Source organism: Pyrgilauda ruficollis, unplaced genomic scaffold (assembly GCF_017590135.1).
Source record: "Pyrgilauda ruficollis isolate IOZ18807 unplaced genomic scaffold, ASM1759013v1 scaffold56, whole genome shotgun sequence".
NCBI lineage: Eukaryota > Metazoa > Chordata > Aves > Passeriformes > Passeridae > Pyrgilauda > Pyrgilauda ruficollis.
In genome coordinates, this window is record NW_024527266.1 from 3058578 (window position 1) to 3081687 (window position 23110).

Here is a 23110-nt window from a genome sequence, read left to right on the forward strand (position 1 = left end):
TGCCCCTGTCCTTCTCCGGTCCCTCATCCTCTTGCTGTCTCTTCACAGCACAGCCATTTTATTTGGCATGGGGCAAGGCACAACTTCTGCCACTGGGAAAGGCTGCTTTTCCTCTCTGCAAAATATCTCCTCTTCCAGCTTGAAGCACTCCTGCTGGGATTCCCTTTCCTCTGTTTGTACGGTTTCACGGCAGCCTAGATTTTAAATTTGGGTTTCTTGGCTCTGGAAGTCAGGATCAGAAAAGGTCAGCCAGCAACACTGTACTTCGATCTGCAAACAGAGTGGTGATTGAACTCAAACAACTTTGTGTTGTCACTTCTGATTTGAGGACCAGGTATGAGAGTAGCATTTACCAAGTCCAGTGCTGTGCATGGGGCCTGGAACAGATGTAAAGAAAGAGGCATGGGCTGCTCTGAAAAAGAGAACTTGGCCAAGGAATCGTAAAAGGCTGACAGGATTTTATTGGAGTTGAAAATACAAAAAGGTCAGATTGTCTCCCACCCTCTCGGCATCCTTCCCATACAGCACATCATAATGAAGTATCAATATGCACAGTGACAGCTCCAGCCCAGCCATGAGACTGCTGCTCGCAGCTGTGTCCTCCAGCAGCCCACACATGAACCCATCTAAAAGCCATGCCTATTTCTGGTATCTCAGCTTTGAACAGAGGTCCACTTAGCCTCTTCCTGGACAAGCGGCAGATATCAGAGAGCATGCTGACCTAAAGATCTCAAGAATGCTCCAAACTGTGGCTGCTGGATATTTAAACTGAATATTAATAATAAACTCTTTCAAACCAGCGACTCCCAAGCTGTGAGATAGGTGTGGCTACCAGCACACCATGGTGTGGTACACGGGTGGGAACTCAGATCACTATTGACACGTCCCTGTCACCCTGTTGCTGTAGGTGCCTTATCAACGAGATTTCCTGGATCCTTGCTCCACAGCAAAGCAACCTAAATCTTCATTGCTAACCACAGTGGGCAGAAGAGAGAGAGCAGCAAGAGCATTTCCCTGCATCTTTCATAGCTGCATCACTTCAGGCTCCCAGCATAAGCCATAATTAATTTCTCACACTGTACTTAAGGTTCTCCATGCCAAGCAAGAGATACAGAATGGCTGAGCAATGGGTTTGGTGCTGCTGAGGCAGAGGTAAATCCACCTCCATCCTAGCCCAGTAATACAGCTGAGTGCACAACACCTCCTGTCACAACTGGACCTCTTGCCTGAGACTGGCAGTAACGGGAAATACAAATGTTAGTTATGGTGGGGCTTTTTTGCAAGATGTAGATGTCTGACTAGAAATGCATTAAGACTGTGACCCTCCAATCCTTACTCTCGCAACAGGGCATCTCTGACCTGCTAGCTGTGTACCAGGGTATTTTTTGGAAGTGTTACACTGTAATATTTAAGCACTAACTTGCAGCAGACTTAAAAAATGGGCCCAGTGAAAGGTGTTAGTCTAGCCATGAAAAACTTTGTATCCCATTTGTAACCAGACACATTCTCTGCCCTGTGACAACAGGCTCTGTGAAGGGTGAGAATTAAGCCTCAGTGCATGTTTCTTAAGGCAGAATGTTTGCTCAGCTTCTAGCATGCAGAATTAAATGTGTGTTCTTCTCACAGCACAAAGCCTTCTGCTGTTCAAGGCATTCACTTTCTCCCTCATGCAATTAAGCAGTATGGAGGTGGCAAAAGGTGCCTTTTCCAAGCAGGAATGTTCCAGGGCATTTCTGTGATGCTGGCCAGCTGCTGAGTGCACTACTGAGGGCTGGTAACTGCACATGGCATTGGTCACCACCTACATTGAGCTGATGTACTTAGGAGAAGGCAAAATATCTCTGGAAAGGGTACTCTATTCATCGCCAGCCCATCTGGTAAAAAGTAGAACAGCTCTTTTACCCCAAAGTCACAACTGCAGCATTCTTGTCTGTTGCCTTTTTTGTGCAAAGCCTGCTGCCTTCCCACGGGGCAGCTGTGGCAGCACCAACAGGAACAGTCTGAGCACCACTGGAGAGTCAGTCTGGGCAGGAATGGCTGCTGGCAGCAATGTTTAGTCAGTGATCTGAGAAGCAAACTTCAGCTTCCTTTTCTCTCTAAGGCTTCTCCTGCTGCTTCAGGAAGATGATTTGGCAGCCCATTACCTATTGTCCATCTTCTGCATCTGCAGGCTGAGTGACGTGAAGCTGGCCAGGAGGTCTGTAACCTCATCCACCTGACAGGAGAATACACATGGCCATCAGGGAGGGGAATGCAGCTGTGCAGCCACCCAGCCCCACAGAAGAAACCCCCATGCAGCAGAGACCACCCTTGCACTAGAACTGCCAGTAATGTCCATGCTGAACTTACACTACGATAGGATCCTTTTGGTGCCAACAATCATGCAGAAGGGCTACTATCCTCATCATCAAACAAGCCCTAATCTAAGGCAATAGGAGCTTCTCCCCATTCTTCAGGAGGTGATGCTTGACCTCTGCTCTGTGTGATTTAGCCAGTCCTTAAAATACAACCATGTAGCTACATTACCCAAAACTGAGACACGGTATCAGGGTTATTTCCTCTAAGCCTGTTTCTAGGGGCCAGTCTTTAGCAGGAAAAAACCCCAGGCCCTGCAACCCTGTGTAATTGTGCTGACCCTGGCCTTAAACTGACTGTGTCCTCAGCCCATCTGATCCTCAGCTTCCTGCTGCTTGGCACTGTGATGCTTTCTGCATTTTGAATGTTCACCTAAAGGAGTACCATGAGTCATCGTGTAACTTGCCCACTTGACCCAATGCGAGCAATAACCATGTCTTCAGTGCCCCATTGCTCATGCAGTTGCATTCTCCTGAATGCAGGAGTCCCAATCCAAGGAGGTGAGTCAGAGTAGCTCAATGCTGCCTACCTGCTCCTTTGTGCTAGTCATCTGTAGCCTGGAGCAGAGGTCATCCAGCTGCTCCTTTTGCTCATGCCTCCCGAGACGGTCCAGGTATTCCCGCAACATCTGGATAATCTGAAACAAACAGGCGTAAGAGGCAAACATCACAGAGCCGCACCAGGCTGGAGTGTTTCCACAGGAAAAATTAAATTGCCAAGCACACAGCCTTGAAGCTGCAGCACATGGCAGAGTACATGACCCCTAGAAACGAACCCAGGCAAAGCAACTACATGGCACAAATGGCAGCATCAGAGTCCAGTGAGTCACCAGAAGTGTTCACCAGTCACAGATGGACTAGATGTGATCCTTGTGCCTGGTCAAGAACAGAGAAGAGAGATAAGCCTAGCTGAAGCAGCACAAGGTCTAGCCCTGAAAGCACCAAACTTTTTTAAATGGCTAGTTAGCTTCCCTCACTGTGAGGAGCAGGGACTTCTAATTTCAGCAGGATCTGCTCATGCACAGAGGATAAAAATCCTTGTGTCTGTGTGGCTCCTGAAGTGAGGCCCATGCCCCATGCATTTGCAGGACCAGGAGTGCTTTCCTGTTCCATGCCTCTACATACTGGAGCACGGCAGACTGTGTTAGGAATACAGAAAATGTGTACAGCACAGCTACAGCCTCGTGCCTTGTCCCTCTCCTGCCACAAGGCATCTCTTACATTGTGGTTGAAGAAAAGAGTATGCTCCATACAGCCCAAGAATCCACTCAATGCATCCTTAGCTTACCAGAGCCAAGGGAGGCCCTGGAAAAAATTAAAGTAGAGGCTGGGAAAAAGGAAGGTCTCTGAAAATGGAAGTCAAATTCTTCCCACAGCAGTTAAGAGCCTACAGACAGGCAATTAAGTAAAGGGTGCAGGAGGCTGCCAGGGGCTGCACTCCATTGCCAGAACATGGGGCTGTTTCTTTTACCTGTTTCACTTCAAGGCGTACAGCCTCCAGGCTGTGGGAGAATCCTTCCTGCAGGATATTCAGCTTTGACTTAGCGAGGTGCAGTGGGGTTCTGCCAGCTCGATCCAAGGCATCAACTCTGGCCCCTGCAAGATGCACGACCAGGGACAGTGAGGTCTGTCACCAGGATTTGGTGTCCCTGGAGAGTTTCAACAGGGCAGGAAGGGAACAGGTGTAACTGTTATAGAGGAAATGTTACCTCCGCGCAGCAGCGTGGTGATGACGGGAACATGGTTCGTGCAGGCAGCTGGGGAGGGAAAACAGAGGACACACAACTCAGAGGTACAAACAAAAATGAGTTTCTGCTCAAGGACAAAGCTTGCTGCTCCTCAAAGGGCTTCTCTGCCAGAGGAAAGAGGAAAGGCCCAAATGCTAAGGTACCCACCCACTCAAGCCTGAGTACTCTATCTGGAACAGATCTTGGGGCTGGCAGAGGGAGGGAAATCAATTTTTTCAAACCTTTTCTTTGATTTTGAATCATTGAGGAGTGAAGTAGTGAGGAGTGAATCTAATGAAATGCAAAGAGTCCCTCCTAGGTGCTTAAATTTGGGGATGCACTCTGTGAGGCACAGGCAAGAGGAAGGTGGAGAGGAAAGGAACAGTAAGGAGGTTCTCACCTCACTTTTCTGCATGCAAAGCTCATCTGTGTGGCACTTACCCAAGTGTAAGGGAGTATTGCCCAGCCCATCTCTCTGGTTTGGGTCAGCCCCATGGTCCAGAAGCAGTTGGACTAGAAACAAGGAAACAGAGACACATCAGTCCCTTCCCTTTGCCCCACAGATCATGGGCCACAGATCCATGTGGCAGCCACCAGGCTGCCCTAAGGGTGCTTCTGTTCAGCTCATCAGCTTCCTTCCTGAGACAGGGCAGGGGTTTGCACAGCAATGCAGAAGGACCCAGCAATGCAGAAGGAGCAGTGCCACTGCTCCTGGGCTCCCTGATGCGAAGAACTGGGAGGGAGGACACCCTTCACGCTGCACCAGTACAGTCCTAGAACAGGGAGGTCCTGCTCCCCTTCAAGCAGGCAGACATGGCAAACCCTGGAGTCAGAGTTGGCAACTTTGACACAAAAGGAACAGAAAAAAGCAACCTCTGACAGGTGCTGAAGCAAAATAAAGAGCACCCTTCAAAATCCCCACCACTTCCAGAGAGGCTGGAAGACAGAGCTCCCCTCCACTCACCGATGTGATCGTTGCCATTGCAGGAGGCAAAGTGCAGGGCCGTCCGGCCTTTGTCGTCCGCAGCACAGGGGTCAGCTCCATCCTCCAAGAGTTGCTGCACTGACAGAACCAAGGAGAAAAAAGCAAGTAAGCTGAAGGGGCACCTGATCAGAGAGTGCTATCTGCTCTTTTGGGGGTACAGAAACATGCTGTCAGCTGCTAAGTCAACTTAGCAGCTGTGAGAGAATCCTTCCTACAGGATATTCAGCTTTGACTTAGCGAGGTGCAGTGCGGTTCTGCCAGCTTGATCCAAGGCATCGATCCATCAACTGAGTCAACTGGACTTGAACCAGTTACCTCCAGTATCCTAGCTCAGCAGAACCAGCCTTAGCAGTGTAACCTCCACCCTCTGATTCAGCCTTCACCACCTTCCACATGTTGCCATAAAAGATAAGCCAACAGCTCTAACGGCTAAAGATCCACCTAGCCAAATTTTCAAGACTCCAAGGACAACCAGCAGCAAATACCTAGAGAAGAATGCAAAAGGACAGGAAGAATGTGGGGCTAACTCTTGGTTTTAGTCAGCTGCATCTCAGGCACTTCCCAAGCTAGAATTAGCATCCTGTGCTTACTACTGCCCCTCCATGGGCTTGCCCTGTGGATTTACATGATCATTTTCTGCACCTGTGTAAAGTTTTGACATCAATATGGACCTGTGGTCAGAAGTTTCACAGTGCAACCACAGATAGTGAGAAAAGCCACTTCTTCACAACTGTTTTGATGATGCCCCTTCCTAACCAGTGGTGGCTACAGTTTGGGAAGCAGGCACGGGAATGCACTGACCTGCCAAGAGCCGAGCAGAGAGATCAGTAAAGGGTAGAAAGATTAGGAACACAAAAATAGCACCTACACAACATGGGTTAGGGGCATCTGTATGGGCTGTTACTTCTGTTGTTTTGAGATCATCCTGATATGCTACCTGGTGTGTAAAATAGAGCTCATTCCATAGCTGTTAAAAATGCTGATAGGTTCATTATATTTTGAGATCTTTAAAGAGCATATTCTACAACAGTCAAGACTGTTTCAGGCCACTGAAAGCCACCATTCATCTCAGCTTCTAGAAAGCGAATTATAGCCACCTTTGAATTTCTTCCTGTACACATCCTACTTCAAGGGTGGTACAGAACTGAAAAGAACACCTAAAAAGATGGAAGTGGCATTAACATGGAATGTTTGATACATCAGAAGAAAGAATGGGAAACTGACAGTGCCCCAGTGAGAACCATTAATAGGAACACTTTAGCTACTCTTCCCCTGAACCAAGTAGGAATGACATAACCTCTCCACCCAGTACCACCACAGGAAACAGCAAAGATGTTTACTTGTTGATGAAAAATAAATTAATCATAGCACACTTCTTCAAGTTGCAGAGTAAACAAAACACAAGAGGACTGTAAACATGGGAACCTGTCTATCAAATCCAAGGTGAATTGAAACCAAGACTTCCATAAAACTGCATTCTTTCATCTTCCTGTTGGAAATTATATAACTTTTTAATAATTTTAGTTAGTGATTTTAATTAACTTTGAAATTAATTGCTTTAGTTAATCATAATCTATATATATAATTAGAAAGAGTGTGTGATTCTTAAATTATTCTTAGCCAGTATTTAGTAAAGCTGTCATAACATACTTTTGTAGGAACACAGCTTGGGGAAACAACTGAAACTTTAACTTTTGAAAACTAACTCTGATGTGCTTCAATTAACAAAACCAGAGAAAGATGTATGGTAGAGGCTGGACATCTGGAATGTAGATTTTATCGACCACAAGGACTTTGCAGAAACCAGAAGATAAAGAAGGGACTAACAAAGACTCAGTATATGTGTTGCAAAGTCCCTACCAGAGGAAAAAGATACTAAAAAGACTAAAAATGTAGACTAACCAGCATGGAAAGTGAGAAATCAATATCCCACAGAGGACAGAGTACTTATTAATAAAAGAGAATGATGTAATTTATAACCAACAAACATTAATTTATTTGTTTGCTAAAAAGTATAAATAAGTGAAGAAGTTTTGTATCTGTGTCTGAGTGGAGGCCAGAATTTTGTAAGCCACACAAATCCCTCCTGGCCAACAACAACGTAACATCTTACACACTAACACTAAAGAGAAAGGGTTAGAGGGGTTTATTTACCCCAACAATTTTGAAGGATTTCGCAACAATTTACTGGTGACCCAGATGAGACAACACATTTGATGTTCCACAGACTTACAGGATCAAGGACTTTGGTGCACACTGAAAGACTTTTTTTCAGGGAAAGTTTTCAATCCTCTGATCCAGGTGAGTTCAAGGTAAAAACCCCTGGGAGTTTATTAAAACATTCCTGAAGGTTTAAAAAGGTATACCTAATCATAAGCTTGCACTCTCTAACATATTAAGAGTTAAGAAAGTGATGACATAATTGGCTATTTTCTATTAAAAGTTAGTGTAAAACTCTGTAAGTGAATATGAATGGAATTGTGTTTGAGTCCTACTGCTTACAGCTGGAAAACTGTAATTGTAAAGCTATATAACTGACTATCAAAAGGTGTGGTTTGAGTCTTTACCCTCTGCTTTGCCCACAAATTAGTCAGACAGTGCTGCTTGCACAAAGAGCCACGCTGTGTGCCCAAATATTTCTGTGCTCATTAAATGCTATGGTATCTGTTAGTGTTGGAAAATGCAAGTGTGTGGTAATGTGAGTGTGTCATCAGTATAAATTGAGTTTGTACGAAAATTCATTGGCTGTAAGAGTGTTGAAGCCATTGTACGCTGACAGTGAATTTTAGGGTATTTGGTGTGTACTAAATGTTTGGTTTTGGGTAATGTAAATTGTTGAAGTATTTTGTAATTTGGGTAATGACTTGCTGACCGATGGCTCAGAGCTCTCTCCGGGCGTTAGCACAGCGGCTGCTACTGTTTCAGTGACTGGAATTGTATGGGTGTGCACAGAGCGCTCTCTCGTGTCGGTTTTAGTCATTGCTGGAATTTCTGTTTACTGTGGGTTTCCCTTTTTCTTCTCCAGCCCAGGAAGAGGGGAAATACCCAAATGTTCGCCTTTAGGCTGTATTTTTCAGCACTAGAAAGAATCTAAAAGCAATTCTTTAACTTGGACACAGGTAATAGAATATTTTATTCTCTGGTGGCTAGATTATCTATTAGATAATCAAGAAAAGTGGCCAGTTCATGGTATTTTTACACTAAAATGGTATTTTAGAGTTGATGTTATGTTGCCAAAAGAAAGAGAAATGGAATGACATACCATACATAGTACCTCAAGCAGTGATGAGATAAGTAGCCAAAGATAAACACAGAAAAAACACATTGGGGAGCAGAAGCTATTAGAGATAACTTGAAACGTCAAGTAGTAAGTGTAAAAATACCAGGAATCAAAAGAGTAGTCAGTAAGTGTAAAATATGTTTGCAACACAATCCACAGATGTACAAAAGACCTCCTTTAGGGACTCCAGAAAGAGGAAACTGTCCTGGAGTTTATAGGCAAACAGATTTTTATGAGTTACCTCGACAAGAGGGCTATTGATTCCTATTGGTTTGAGCTGACACATTTTTTGGATAGCTGCTTGCACCAACAAAGCAAGAGAAGTTACCAAGATATTGTTAAAAGAGATAATAACCCGGTTTGGAATTTCATTTGGAATGAATGATCTATGGTATCTTATAACAAGACACAAGCAAATGTTTGCATTTTAATAGCTTAAGTTTTGCTAGATACTCAATGATTTAAGTGGAAGATTAAATGATTTTAGCAGAAGTTTTAATCTTAAAGGAAAATTAAAACCACTTCCAAAGAGGGGAATTGTTGGAAATGTCAGAACTTTTTAGTAGTTTTAGTTAATAGTTTTAATTACCTCTTAAGTTGATTGTTTAGTTACATTCAATAAATATTTATTAATTATAAATAGTGTGTTATTCTTTTATTACCTAGCAAAGTTGTCATTAAGTTATTTTTGTAAGAACACAGATTGCAAAAACTACTACAACTTTATGTTTTGACAAACTAACTCTGATATGCTTTAATTAACAAAACCTGAGAGAGAAAGATGTAGTGTTGAGGTTGGACATGTGGAAAGCAGAATTTATGGACCACAAGGGAATTTTGCAGAAACCAGAAGAGTCCAGCTCCGGCCCTGGTTCAAATCTACTGGGTCATGCTGCCTCATCACACAGGGTATGGCTTAGACAATCGTAACTTTTCCACCTAAATCAAAACATGATTCGCTTGCTGCTAACAACTGGGCAAAACAAGGCACCAAAACAGCTGGGACAGTGCAGTGCTGGTTTAGCTCCAGGCAGATGGAAAACCAACACTATGAAGCAGGTGCAGTGAAAAAGAGAACACAATAACCAGCCCCACTCTGCTCAGAGAACAAACCTGCGTTTTAGAATAGCATTTTCTAGATCTGAAGCAGCTAAAGCTTCCTGCCCACAGTCTATCTACCCACTTCCTCCTCTCCAAAAGAGCCCTTGAGATACTGCCCCTCCAAGAAGAGGTCCCAAGTGGGACTGACAGAAGCCTTACCTGTGTCCAAATCATTGCTATTGGCAGCTTCACGCAGCCTTTTCAGAGCTACGAAGGAAAGAAAGCAATTACTGGGAAGCACAGAGGAAAGAGGCACGTTTCCCTACTGAACCATTCCATCCCGGTGCTCGAGCACAGGTGCGGGGCCAAATCACGCTGCTACTGGCTCCAGAGAATGGGAAGCAGATCGAGGCACCAGGGAAGAAGGGCTCTCCTCGTCTGCTCCCGAAGCCGGCCGCGGGCCCGCCCCCTCCTGCCGGGCACGCTCCCCGGGCGGGACCGGCTGCCTTCCCCAGCCGCCACCCAACAGCGCCGACCGCCCTCCCGAAGGCCGTGCGGGGCCGGCCGCAGGAGGGGCAGCCCGGCCGCTCACCGTGCGCCTCCTTGCCCGTCGGCCCCAGCCGGCGGTGGAGGCGGGCGGCCCTGCGCAGGCGGCGGGCCGGGATCTTGCCCGCGGGCTCCTCCCGCTGCCACACGACGTGCAGGTAACCGAGGGGTGCGCCCGGTCCTAGTGGCGGCAGCGCGATACGCGGCTGTGGCTCCGACTCCGGCCCCGGCCCCGGCTCTGACTCTGGTTCTGGTCCCGGTCCCGGTTCCGGCCCCGCGCCCGGCGCCCCGTCAGCCCCACCGCCACTCTCCATCCCGTCACGGCCCGGCCCGGGGAGAGGGGCGGGGCGTCACCATAGCAACGGGGCGGGCCGCGTCTTCTAGACCAATGAAAGGTGGCACAACCCTTGCGTGCAGCCAATAGGGAGGGAGCGGGTAGGAGAGAGGCGGGGAGGGAAGTGGATGCTGTGGCCAGGAGAGCTTGACAGGCGGTTGTCTTCTCCAATCAGATAGGGAAGGGGGCCGCGCCCGGCCCGTGACGGCTCAGCAGGATGAAGACAGGCACTTGCTTTAGCCAATAGAAGGGCTCAGCCGCCTCACCCTGCCTGCCCCGCCCCTGCGCCTGCGCCGCGGCAGTCCCGCGTTTCCGCCCGGAGCCCTTTCCGTGCCGCGCCGCCGCCATGGCCTACCCGGGGGAGGACTACGACAACGAGGTGCGGGCGGGGGCCCGGGGGGCGCGGGCGCGGGGCCCGGGGCTGGGCTGGGCTGCTCGCGGGGACTCACTGCCACCCTCTCCCCACAGGCTGCCTACGACCCCTACGCGTACTCCAACGACTATGATATGCACACGGGTGAGTGTGAGGGCCCCACGCGCGCCCCGGGCCCGCCTGCGCCCGGCTGGGCCTGTGGGCCCGGGCCGGGCCGTGCGGCGGCTGCCTCACTGCTCCTCCTTCTCCGCAGGAGATCCCAAGCAAGACCTGGCCTACGAGCGCCAGTACGAGCAGCAGACCTACCAGGTGATCCCCGAAGTGATCAAAAACTTCATTCAGTATTTTCACAAGACGGTGTCAGATCTCATCGACCAGAAGGTGTACGAGCTCCAGGCCAGCCGTGTTTCCAGTGATGTTATTGACCAGAAGGTGTACGAGATCCAGGACATTTATGAGAACAGGTACAATACTGTTCTTTAGCAGATAGAAATCACTGTTTTGGCTGTGATGCTGTTAAAACGAAAGGCTGGCTACTACCTGTGCTGTTCCAAACTTGGGCTTTCTCTGAAACAGGTTTGGTTTGGTTACTGTGGAAAAAAACGTTTAGGTATTTCCAGCCCATTAGGCTAATGTGAGTATACAGGAGCTGTGATCTGTCTGAAGGGAAGTGCCAGCCCTGGCCTAACAGGAGGGGGGCTGGAAAGAGGGCTCTCAGTGGTGCTACTCAGGCAGTTTGCAGAAAGCTGTGAGGTGTAGCTTTTGTGTCTCTTGCCAACAGCTACTTCCACTCCTGCTTGTAGCCGTGTCAGCTTGACATAAAGGGAACGTGGAAGTGACATACACATCTGTGTCATGCCTGGGGGATAAATTGAAGTCTCACTGCTTAGTTTGTGATTCTCATAATGTGCTTCGACATTGGACTTACGAACAGGGGTTGGTGGTGCTGCTCAGCTTTCACCAAGTCCAAGGCCTCTCACTGTTGTCATCCCTGACTCCAGCACTGTCATACTGAGTGAGACGTGGATTTTCATGCTGCATGTGTGTCTGTTTTTTCAGCTGGACAAAACTGACAGAAAGGTTCTTTAAGAACACTCCATGGCCAGAGGCTGAGGCCATTGCTCCTCAGGTTGGAAATGGTGAGTCTTCCCCTTTGCCTTGGGTTGTCAGAGAGAGAAGGAACCGGATCCCTCCTGATCCTGAGTTAGCAGGTGCACAGAGTTGTTGCTGCCTGAGTCAGTTGCCTTTGTTCACTCTAACAGCTCCCTCAGCAGATGCCTGGCAAGAGTCAGACTTGAGCAAAGTGTCTTTTTGTGTGGCAGGAGGCTCATAGGCCTTGTGGCTTGCTAATGTCCTCTTTTGTCATCTTTTCCAGATGCAGTTTTCCTGATCCTGTACAAGGAGCTGTACTACAGGCACATCTACGCCAAAGTCAGCGTGAGTGTTGGCCCTGTGTCATCTTGTGGGGTGCATGCTGGCTTCTCTGTGCCAGCAAACTTGACAAGTCTTGCTGCCACTACAGTATCAGTGGTCCCCTAATCCTTGCAAGGCAGGATTGGATGGGTTCGTGAGCTGTAAGTCACACTGATTTTAGGGAAGCTTAGCAGAAAGCTTCTTGCTTTTTGTTAGTTTAGTAAGGATTCACTGATTGCTGAAAAGCAAGAAAGACTTGACTGTCTGTTTGAGGGTCATTAGCTGTCTCTTCAAGCTTGGTGGTGGTGATGAGTGTGCAGGTTTCTCTGGTAGCTCAGATGAATCAGGAGACTGGATCTGAGTGTTCAGGGGGCTCTTTGTGCTAACAGCCAATGGAATGGTTAGTGAGTTAGGGAAGAAGGGGACGTTGGAAGGTAACTGAATTTTCCTTTTTACTGCTTCTGTGTGTTTCTCTGTGGCTCCTCTTCAAATGAGCAGGCAGTGAGAAGGGGTGTCACAAGAGGAAGGTGCATTATTTGTCATGAAAAACCTCACATGGGATCAGAGTGCCTTGTGAACAGGGAAACATGGGTACCCTGAAGGATGGAGAAGAAGGAAATGAAAGGAATTGTGAAACAATTGAAAGGAATTGAAAGGAATCTGTGAAACAAAACAAACTTTGTCCTATTTTAAGCCTCTTTAATCAGTGAGAAAGTCATAGTACTTGGTTCTTAAAGAAAAAAAAAGTCTCAACAGATGCATGACTTATGGGTAAATAAGTAATAACTGCAGTTTTACTCTGGACCAGAGGGTGGAGAAATGGGCACTTTTAAAAGGCTGCTGTGTTAACCCAAGCCAGGCTTCAACAGGAGAAACTGGTTTTTCAGGCTGTGCTGTTAGTGCTTCTCAGACTCAGTGTCTCCAGCTGAAACAAGAACCAGTAGGTCAGCTGCTTAGAAATGATGTCCAGAAACAGAATTGTTGATCTATTAAGAATTCTCATAAGCAGAGAAGGAAGGAAAGCTGGTGAAGGTAACAGGAAGTTCTTGAATCTGAACAGCAGAGGGAAACAGGGAAGTTGTTAATGCAGAATATTCACAGGAGGTTTGACTGCTTGATATCCTGGGAGAAGCTGCCTGTACAGGAAAAGTTATCCCTGTTTTGTGGGACAATAGTGCTACAGTTTCAGGTTTTCTGGGTGATGCTGGTGGGTGTCCTGGTTGAACACTGCCTCTAGCACTCCTGGACTAGACCCTCTACTATTGTGACTGTCCTTCTAATGCTGTTGCCCATGACCTCCCTCCTGCCATGCTTGATTTAAAGCAGACTCTGCTGACTTCTCTTTGCAGGGGGGGCCCACGCTGGAGCAGAGATTTGAGTCCTATTACAATTACTGCAATCTCTTCAACTACATCCTCAGTGAGTTGCTGCAATTAATTTCTGGGTTGTGAGTTTTGGAGAGAAAGATCAGATGGAGAGGGCAGAGCTGAAGAAAGGGTCAGAAGAACTGCAACGTATTTGTTTATAAATAATAGAGGGAAAGGTAGCCTGTAAGCTTTCTGCATGTTTGAGTTTGTTCTGAAATACTGTGAAGAATAAAACTTAGTTTTCTGTCTTGCTGAGAACTGCTTCACCTATCTTTATTAAAAAGTAAAATGAAACAATAAGCTAAAGAAGACGTGCAGTGTTTCATAACTGTTTACTGTTGTTCACTCCCCTTGGAGCGAATGTTAGTGTTTGTGACTCCCTGCCAAACTTCATGTGGAGAATGGATCAATTAGGATAAACCCCTGCAGTCTGTGTGCATCTTCTGAGAGCTGATGCTGCTGAGCAGTCACATTAGAGATTAACCCTGTGCATGTTCATAGTCTTTGAAAATGTAGGCAATTGAGGTTGTCAAAGCTGCATCTCAGCCCTACTGAAAGCTTCATTCATCTGCTGCTCCATCTCCCATTTCAGGGAAATTTTTGTGTTCTTTAATTTGTCTATTCCTCCAGTTCTGACAATGTTCTTGCTGAAGGTGTTAACCATCTCATCTGTTCTCCTGCAGATGCTGATGGCCCTGCTCCTCTGGAACTGCCCAACCAGTGGCTCTGGGATATTATTGATGAATTCATATACCAGGTATCTGATTATAAAACTGGGCCATTTTGAGGTGGCTTTGCCTTTATTAGTTGTATAATTTTTCCATCCCTTCCTTTGCTGTGATTTCCATAGCAAGGGTACCATTGCAGGTTGAAAATCTTTGGTGATCACTGTTACTCTTGTGTTGCCAGGTGGATGAAGTAGTTGTAAATGTACAGATTTTTAAGTTACAAGGTGCTCTTTTGGGAGTCCTGAACTTTTGTGCCTATTTATCTTTTAGAACAAAATTTCTGTCTTTCTTAGTCAGTAGGGCCTTTATGCATGCACTGAGAGATTGATGAACTGATTTGGAATAAGCTGTGGTCTGAGGTCTTGACTAATATTAAGGAATATTTCCTTTTACTCAGCACTTACTGTTCTGAGTGCCACAGTACAAATCTCAAATGCTATTGGTTTTTCTCTTTAGAGAATATATTCCCTTCTCTGTAACTTTTTATTCTAGAACTGCCTGGAATTCCTCAAGTGTTGTCTGTCAATCTTGAGAGCAAAAAGGATTGTGTGCCTATAAGGGAAAAAGATGTGTGTATGCAAACACATCTTATAATTCAGTCATTCTCTTTTCTACCTGTTCAGACAGCAAATTTGTGTTTAATTGCCTTTCCTAATTGTTTAAGAGATCCTTTTCTGCTTTGATCTGTTTCCTGGCCTTTTCCTCTGTACTGTATAATTCTTTTAGGTGCTTTAAAGGTGGTATAATCTGTCATTTTGATTTCCATGTGATCTCACGTGAAACTTTTTTTTCCCATGCAACTTGTAGTTTATTGTAATGCATTTGTGTGAGCAAGTTGTAAGCTCAGTGCATTTACCTGAGCATCTCTAGAGAAGCTGGTCATCACTGAATCTCTGCTTTTTCCTGTAGTTCCAGTCTTTCAGCCAGTACCGCTGTAAAACAGCCAAAAAGTCTGAAGAAGAAATTGATTTCCTTCGTTCCAACCCCAAGATCTGGAACGTCCACAGTGTTCTTAATGTGCTGCACTCTCTGGTTGATAAATCCAACATCAACCGACAGCTGGAGGTCTATACAAGTGGAGGTGAGCTCTGGGTGGTGCCAAGCAGCACTGGTGTCTGTGCTGCCTTGCTTTGATTTGACCCAAGTTGCTTAATTTTGTTTGGGAGCTGGATCAAACCCATAATCAGTGGATGGATTGGCTGGGAACTGGTTCTGTTGGCTTAGGTGAGAAGTAGCAGTGATTACATTTCAGGCCTTGCTTCCTTTGTTTTAAACAGAAAAGTATTGAAAGGGAAGCTTGCTTCCTTGGAGGATGGCATTGTGGTTCCTTTTTTCCCTAGGTGACCCTGAAAGCGTGGCTGGTGAATATGGGCGCCACTCCCTGTACAAGATGCTGGGCTATTTCAGCCTGGTTGGGCTGCTGCGTCTGCACTCTCTGCTGGGAGATTACTACCAAGCCATCAAGGTGCTGGAGAACATCGAGCTCAACAAGAAGGTAACACAACATGTTTTAACCCTTCTTTTGCAGTCTTCCAAATGCCTCTGTTGAAGCATGCTGCTGAAAAATTGCTGTCCTGAATCTTCCAGCTGAGGAACTGTTTGTGTCTGCTGTAGTTGTCAGGAGTTTGTGGCTGAGCACAGCTAGAGCTTTGGTATTAAATCAAGCCATATGATAATGCCTGATGCTGTTGCAGCACAATTGCCCAGTTTTTTGGGAGGTTTGCTGTTTTGTGCAATGCAGTGTTATTACAGAGAGTACTGCTGGAACTGCAAGTGGTAGTGCAGTGGTAACTACCTGAACACACCATTCTTACCTTTGTTACTGGCTCTTTCTTGTATTTTTGACTTCTCACTGTGCCCACTCCCACCTGGGCTGTTTTTGCCTTAGAATTGAGTGCTGCTTGTGGCTAATAAAAGTTCAGCTGCAATGGGTTTGGGCCGAGGCTTGGCACAGATCTACATACGTGCTGTCTGGCACAGGATGTGGAGTGAAATAGGGCGAAAGGGAACTGAGCAGAGCAATGTTAGGCACAGAACAAGAGTCCTCTCCTTGCAGGAAGCTGAAACTGGAAAACATAGGAAATGGGATGATCTAATAAAACAGTGAGGAAGCTGCTGCAGGGATGGGTGGGAGGTGAGGTATCCTGAATTAACCCTCTCCTTTCTGTGTTTGGAATGGGAGTGAAAGCAGAGGTGGCTGAATTGTGCCTAACAAGGGGTGTGGATTGTTTCCCCTAACATAGCATGTTACTCCTTCCTTCTCAGAGCATGTACTCCCGGGTGCCTGAATGCCAGGTGACCACCTATTACTACGTGGGCTTCGCTTACCTTATGATGCGGCGCTACCAGGATGCCATCCGTGTCTTTGCCAACATCCTCCTGTACATCCAGAGGACAAAGAGCATGTTTCAGAGGACAACCTACAAGTATGAGATGGTAAGAGATAGAATAGACTACACTTCTCCAAAGAAAAAGCCACTGTCTTCTTTCCCGTCCTTCCTCTATCACCTGGTAGCTTATGTCTAATAGTCCACCTTTATTCTCGTGGACTTTGCTGGTGGTGGTGACTGTGGGATCCTCTGAACTCCTTTGCCATGGGTGACAATATTTGCTCTTAGCTATGTTCCTAGTTACTTTGGGTGTTCCCCATACTGTTGTCCCGGGTCCATCTGCACTCTAGCTCTAGGCAGGGTTGTTAATGGGTATGAGCTGCTGCTGATACTCTTGTCCATGCTCCTTCAGACTTAGTTGTGTTTCTAGTCCAGTGCTGCACTTCAGGTTGTTGCCATTGTCCGATGTATTTCCATTATCTGATAATCATTCACAGAGGTGGCTGTAACAAAGCTCCTTTCTCTTTCTACCTAAGCTGTCTTACCTCCTGATTTTGGTGCCTGTTTTACCTGCTCTTTCCTTTTTATCCTTACGATTAATTTCTAATTCTTTGTTTAGACAAATCCTGTCAGTCTTAATTCCATAGCACTTCAAAAAGTTGGATGTGTCTGTTTCAGCCACACAGCTGTCCATTTCATCCCACACTCATATAAATCTTTCTCGGTCTTTTCTTCACTGACCTACCTCCCTGACAGCTGTCCCTTGCCAGGAGATGATTGTTAAACTATCTGCCTTCCCTTCTCTGCATGTTCTTGTACCATAACAGTCAAAAGCGCTTCTGGCCCTCTGGATTCTGCATAGCTCTGGATGCATTTACTCTGCACCTTCCTCTTGCCCACCCTTTGTTTTAATTCTAAGAGCCTTGGTGTGTGGTTCATCCATTTGCTTTGCCCAGAGGCACTGCTTCTTTGTGCTGTCCCCCTTGAGCGTTAGGACCATCAGTGCTTTGTGTAAAGGATCTTCCTCTACAAAGTGAGCACACCGTGGTGCTGACGGGGTCTCCTCTGTGCCTCAGATCAACAAGCAGAACGAGCAGATGCACGCGCTGCTGGCCATCGCGCTCACCATGTACCCCATGCGCATAGACGAGAGCATCCACCTGCAGCTGCGCGAGAAGTACGGCGACAAGATGCTGCGCATGCAGAAGGGCGACGCGCAGGTCTATGAGGAGCTCTTCAGTTACGCTTGCCCCAAGTTCCTCTCCCCTGTGGTGCCCAATTATGACAACGTTCACCCCAACTACCACAAGGAGCCCTTCCTGCAGCAGCTCAAGGTCTTTGCTGATGAAGTTCAGCAGCAGGCCCAGCTCTCAACCATCCGTAGCTTCCTCAAGCTCTACACCACCATGCCTGTGGCAAAGCTGGCCGGCTTCTTAGACCTCACAGAGCAGGAGTTCCGTATCCAGCTGCTCGTCTTCAAGCACAAGATGAAGAACCTGGTATGGACAAGTGGCATATCTGCCCTGGATGGAGAGTTCCAGTCTGCCTCTGAGGTTGACTTCTATATTGACAAGGTTGGTATCTGCCACTTGCTGGCTGGGAAATTCTTTCACCCAGGAAGTTCTGGAATCGGCAGCACCTAGTTTTGTCCCATTCTGTGGGGGACATTCCTTCTTCCTTTGCCATTTATAGGGGTTGCCTGCCCACAATGAAATTATAGCCCTGCATAAAAAGAGTGTCACTGGATGAAGAGTGATGGAATATCACAGGCAGCTTTGGCAGTCAATGTACCTAGAAAATAAACACTTCCCCAGGACAGAGGGAGTTGCTTGTCAGTGTTCTTGGAGGTGATAATTGAGTGACAGATAGTGCTGCTGTTTGTGTGCCAGGTGGGGTTGTCCTTGTAGGTGTTCCCCACATCTCTCCTTTGTTTGACAAAGCAGAGATGTTGCTTGGTCATGGTACAGGTCTGCTTTGCACTGGAACAGCATTTAGTTGTGGTTGCTCTTGGAGGAATGTAAACACAAGGTGTGGAGCTATCACCATCTGCCTTGGAGCTCCAGCAGCAGGAAGTGTAGCAGAGTCTTGTAGGACTGTAGTCAAAGAAAACAGCAGTAACCATTAGGTTTCTTGCTAGGAAGGAGACCAGGTTACCTTGTTTTCTTGGTCCTTGTAGCAGACCTCTTCTTGCAAGCTCTTATGCCTTGTCTCAGCCCAGCTGTCATGGCATATAGCATGACTGAAAAGAGGGAAGCATGAACTAGGGTTGGAACTGTCAAACTGCTGCAAGGAAGACAAAACCAGAGTGTATAAGAATGTGGGAAGTGAATACAACATGAACAGGGGACCCATCCCAGACAAAGCTGTATGACAAAGCTGCAGACAAAGGTGTGAGGGAAGGCAGCCCAAGGAGAACTGGATGGGTGCTGTGGGACTAGCACGGGTCACATATGTGTGGTGCTGAGCCATGGCTGGGGTGAAGCCCCTTAGGTTGATCCTTATGTTTGGCAGTTGTTGCTGTCTTCCTGCTAGTAGCACAGTCCTTCTCCTAATCTTATCCTGTTCTCTTCCCAGGACATGATCCATATTGCAGACACAAAGGTCGCTCGACGCTACGGGGACTTCTTCATCCGTCAGATCCACAAGTTTGAGGAGGTGAGGTCTGGGTGGGAGAGCTGTGTAGCTCTGTAGGAAACATGGGGCTGTCATTGGGCTGTGCAGGCCCTCGAGGGTCCACACTTGTGTGAGACAGCTGTGTCATCCCATGCTGGACTTAGCCCTGGCTCTGCAAGGCACTGGGCAAAGGCAGGTGTTCTAAGCAGCCGCTGCTGGCCTTTGAGGAATGGCATGTTTTTGTGAGAAGTGCTCAGTTGAGCCACAGTGGAAAAGGAGGGGAGTTTTACTGTCCAGGGATGCTGATTCCATTGTCCCGGTCAGTAACACAACCAAAATCCTATCTCTAACTTCATAACTATGGCTCTAGAAATGGCCTCAGAGATTTCTGGAGCATAGATGGCTTCAGCATTGAGCTTGGCCAGGTGGTGACATTCTGTCACTGCTCCACTCTCTCCCAGTGGAGGTTGTTCTGCACTGGAAACTCAGAGGGCAGGATTCTGAGATTTGGGGATTAAATACAGGGTTGTGATACCACTGCTACAAGTTTGCATCCTCCCTTCTCCTCATATCTTCCTCTGCTGTCTTGGAGAGGAGAGAGTTCTACTTATTCCCCTTCTGCTTGACACACTGTATTTGCTCGAGAGCTCTCTTGTCAGAGAGTTGGAGAGGAAGGAGTTAAGAGGTGATGGATAAGGTCTGCTGGGGGGAGCAGCAGTGTGTATCAATCACTGTGTATTTTTCTGACCTTTGCTTTCTCTAATTCCAGCTGAACCGAACATTGAAGAAGATGGGCCAGAGACCGTGATGTGGATGCAGTGCAGGCCTGGGCAGAGAAGTGGGTGGGAGAGACTATTCTCTGTCTTGAGGGAGGGGAGCTCAGAGTTCTGGCATTTCTGGAATCTCCTGTGACTCAGAAGGTATTTTGTATTTAAATATGCAGACTTGTTTGGTTCAAACTATCCTGCAAAGGACAAGACGTCTAATAAATTAGTGGAATTTTCTGTTGAGCATTTGTACTCATTTATTTTTCCTCTGTGGGAGAATATAACTGCATCTGGAGACATGGGCAGCTGCTGTTGGCTTGGTGCTCTTGTTGGTGCATGTTGATGGTAGCAGTAGGAAGCAGGTCTGTTTAGGTGCTCTGTACATTCACCGTGCACAGCAAATAGGGAAGGCTGCAGAACTGATTGACAGGAACAAAATGAGCTGTTCTACAGTGTCTTCACAGGACTATGGAAAGAGATGTAAGCTAATGCTATTCCTTAGCTTTTTCCCCATGCAGTGAATAGACCTATGTTCTTAGAAGGTTGCATTTTTGCCTTTCCTCCCCTCTATTTTATTTGCTATGGAGTAGAAATGCTCCAAAGTGGATTGTCATGTTTTTAAAGGTGAGGGGAGAATTTTTGTAAACATTGAACCAATATTAACTAGTCATCTCATGAAATGTCCTTGCTGGAGGTTGTGTTTTATTTCAGCAGAAGTGGTGCCCGAGACCTGGCCATTAATTTAATTGAGCTCAGTTTCTCTGGAAAACTTCCCAAGGGCCTTTAATTTACTAAAACCCTTTAAATGCAAATTTTCCCTGCTCTCTCCCTGCAAATTGTAGTGCCTTGAAAAAAGGGAAGAAAAAAAGTTGGAAATGAGTTAATGTAAAAGGGAATCAAGGACCTGCAATTATTGGGGAAGAGAATGCAAAGAATGAATCGCATCCCTCCACACCCTCTCTCCCTTTTGCCATCTTTAAATAGTTTGGTGTTTGAGTGGTAGAAGCAGGTGCAAGAGGAAAACCTGCATGTGTAATAGAAAGCTACACAAAGTGTGTTTCAGATACACCATCTGCCTCTTTGTACCTCTCCCTCTCATTCCTTCCCACTGAGAGAGGTGTCCTAGCTGTCCAGTTTGGCTCTGTGTGTGATTCTGTTTAAACAAAGGGAATAATTAGCCTTTGTTGCATTATATTCTGTGTTTGAATGAGGGTCAGATTTCCAGTGTCCTAGATACTGCTCAAAAGTAAACTCTGTTTCCCATCACAGAGTAACTCGGGCGGGCAGGGTACAGGCAACACAGTGAGATTAAAAGAGCAATTTCTGTTTGCTGCCTAGCTGCTGGTGTTGGTGTTATGGATGCTAGGAGCTCACCGTCTCCAGTTCTGAAGGGTTTGAGGCAGCCGTATCATTAAGAAATTAAAGGATTGAGATGTCACTGCATTGCAGCAGCCCATGGGGAGCTGTGTTCATATCAAGCGGAATCTGCTTCTTTTTGATTTTAGGGCTGGCACTTTTCCTTCTGTGTGTTTGCCAACAGCAGCACAGTAAACATACCTGTCAACAGCAACTGCCCTACTTTCTTACTATCCAAAGGCTGTCTTTCCCAGGAAACGCTCAGGTGGATGTGATACACAATATGAGAACCCTGGCAGGTATCTCCATGATCAGTTCTAGTTCACAGCATAGCAAAAGAATCCAGCGTGTTGCTGGGATTTTAATATCTGCTTGGCATGTCGGAATTACAGATTTTTAATGCATATCTGTATCATCTGAAACACTCCAGTGGTTACAGGCTGTTCTCAGGTCTGTGAATATGCTGCTGCTTTGTTTCCGTCTGCCAGAGCAGCTTCCAAAGGGTGCACAGAGACCATGCACTGATCTCCCTGGCTCCGCGCCCTCTCGGAGGGACTGCCGAAGGTTAACTGAGCAGGACTGGCACTTGGTGGAACGAAGCCAGGAGGAGCTTGCAGCTCTCGCTGGGTGGAAAGATGGGCTCAGCGAGCTGCGGTGCCTGGCACTGCTTGAAGCTGGAGGAATGCAGGGTGTTCAGCAGCATCAACAGAGCCCCGCTGGTGCTGGGAAGGCGCTCCGGAGGGAGGTGGGGGTGGCTCGGGCTCGAGCCTCACTGGCTGCAGCAGGGTTTGGTGAGTGGAAGTGGTTCTGGACAAAATGGTTTTGTTGGAGGGAACCACAGGGTTTAAGTACAGGGTCATGTGCTCTGTGTCTCTGTCTCTGACCTACAGTTGTAAAGGGATGAGTGTAATTATGGAACCTGGAAAATTCCAAGAAAAAAACAATAAAACCTCCCTCATCCTGCTGTCCCTTAGGATACAGCAGGAAGACTGGGCAGATTCGGGGATGCCGAATAACAAGCTCAGTCATTACAAAACCGACACAATGTTTCATTTCCTTTTTTGCTTACAGAGTAGTTTTTCTTGTGATTTACGCCACAGCTTATCTTGGGCACTGAGTGGGGAGATTGCACAAACCAGTCAGAGAATTTATTTTTCACTTGTTACAGTTCTGGGGCCGTAGAATGATAGAATGAACAGTGGAGTCTAAGAAAGAGGGTACTACTCATGAAATCTGAGGGAACGACAGAGTGTAGAGCCCATACAAAATAACTGCAGAGAATGGAATCTTAAAGATTTGGAACTGGCAGCAATAAGCTCAATATCAGTGCGATGGTTTGGTCTTCCACAGAGGTAGCTGTTGGAGGTGAAAAGATATCTAAGCCAAATAAAGTAGCCTTTAACAGTGTGCTTCCCCCCCTTGTCAAACCATCCCCCGAGCGTGCACACCAGCTCTCGTGACAATGCATCGCCCCGATGCTGTGGGTTCCTGAGATTGTATCGCACTCTTCCTCCGCTTCTTCCAGGGCTTCCTGAGAAGCGCTGCCTGTGACTCCAAGTGTCTTGATCTTCAAAGCTCTCCTTGGCCCTGAGCCTACCCTGGGAGCCAGCTAGGTCCCAGATGTACTCCATTGCCACGGCTTATGCCCTTCGGACTGCTGAGAGCTGCTTCTGCCTGGAGCAGCCTCTGTCTAAGCCCGAGAGGCTTTCAGAAATCAGGTTGCGTAGTGGTTTTTAATCTAGTTGAATTCAAGTTGTATTCAGGCCCAACTCTTTCCCCTAGGTGGGTGCTCTCCCCAGCAGGCCGCTCTGCTCCCCGGGAAGCGCGGAGCCCGGGAGCTTCCGCGGCGTGTCCGGGCCCCGCCCCCGGAGCCCCGCCCCGGGAGGCCCCGCCCCC

General features: G+C 47.0%; 3 protein-coding genes across 6 annotated transcripts in view; 2 read left to right on the forward strand and 1 right to left on the reverse strand.

Moving 5' to 3' along the window:
- Positions 1–443: 443 nt before the first annotated feature.
- ANKRD54 (ankyrin repeat domain 54) lies at positions 444–10291 on the reverse strand. Of its 2 annotated transcripts, none has more exons than XM_041481520.1 (8): positions 9980–10291; positions 9607–9654; positions 5046–5144; positions 4523–4594; positions 4064–4111; positions 3826–3950; positions 2885–2992; positions 444–2215 (listed from the first exon to the last, which is right to left on the reverse strand). In XM_041481520.1, exons 1-8 carry the CDS (start codon positions 10245–10247, stop codon positions 2141–2143), a joined length of 843 nt encoding a protein of 280 aa, XP_041337454.1. In that variant the 5' UTR covers positions 10248–10291; the 3' UTR covers positions 444–2140. The 2 variants fall into 2 exon arrangements, with proteins under 2 accessions (XP_041337454.1, XP_041337455.1); XM_041481521.1 differs by having other exon boundaries at positions 5046–5139; positions 9980–10120.
- Positions 10292–10507: 216 nt separating this feature from the next.
- On the forward strand, positions 10508–20095 carry EIF3L (eukaryotic translation initiation factor 3 subunit L). Its single transcript, XM_041481514.1, has 13 exons — positions 10508–10646; positions 10736–10784; positions 10894–11104; positions 11700–11779; positions 12016–12077; positions 13403–13472; positions 14104–14177; positions 15058–15229; positions 15489–15643; positions 16414–16584; positions 17555–18052; positions 19053–19133; positions 19861–20095. The coding sequence occupies exons 1-13, from the start codon at positions 10614–10616 to the stop codon at positions 19897–19899; spliced, it is 1695 nt and encodes a 564-aa protein (XP_041337448.1). The 5' UTR covers positions 10508–10613; the 3' UTR covers positions 19900–20095.
- MICALL1 (MICAL like 1) overlaps positions 19894–23110 on the forward strand; it is a 23951-nt gene continuing 20734 nt past the window's right edge. Inside the window, exon 1 of one of the 3 annotated variants that reach the window (XM_041481511.1) lies at positions 19894–20011. The gene's annotated coding sequence lies outside the window, so the exon portion shown is untranslated. Of the gene's footprint in view, positions 20012–21885; positions 22006–23110 lie in introns of those variants that run through there. The other 2 variants (XM_041481513.1, XM_041481512.1) reach the window with 2 other exon arrangements.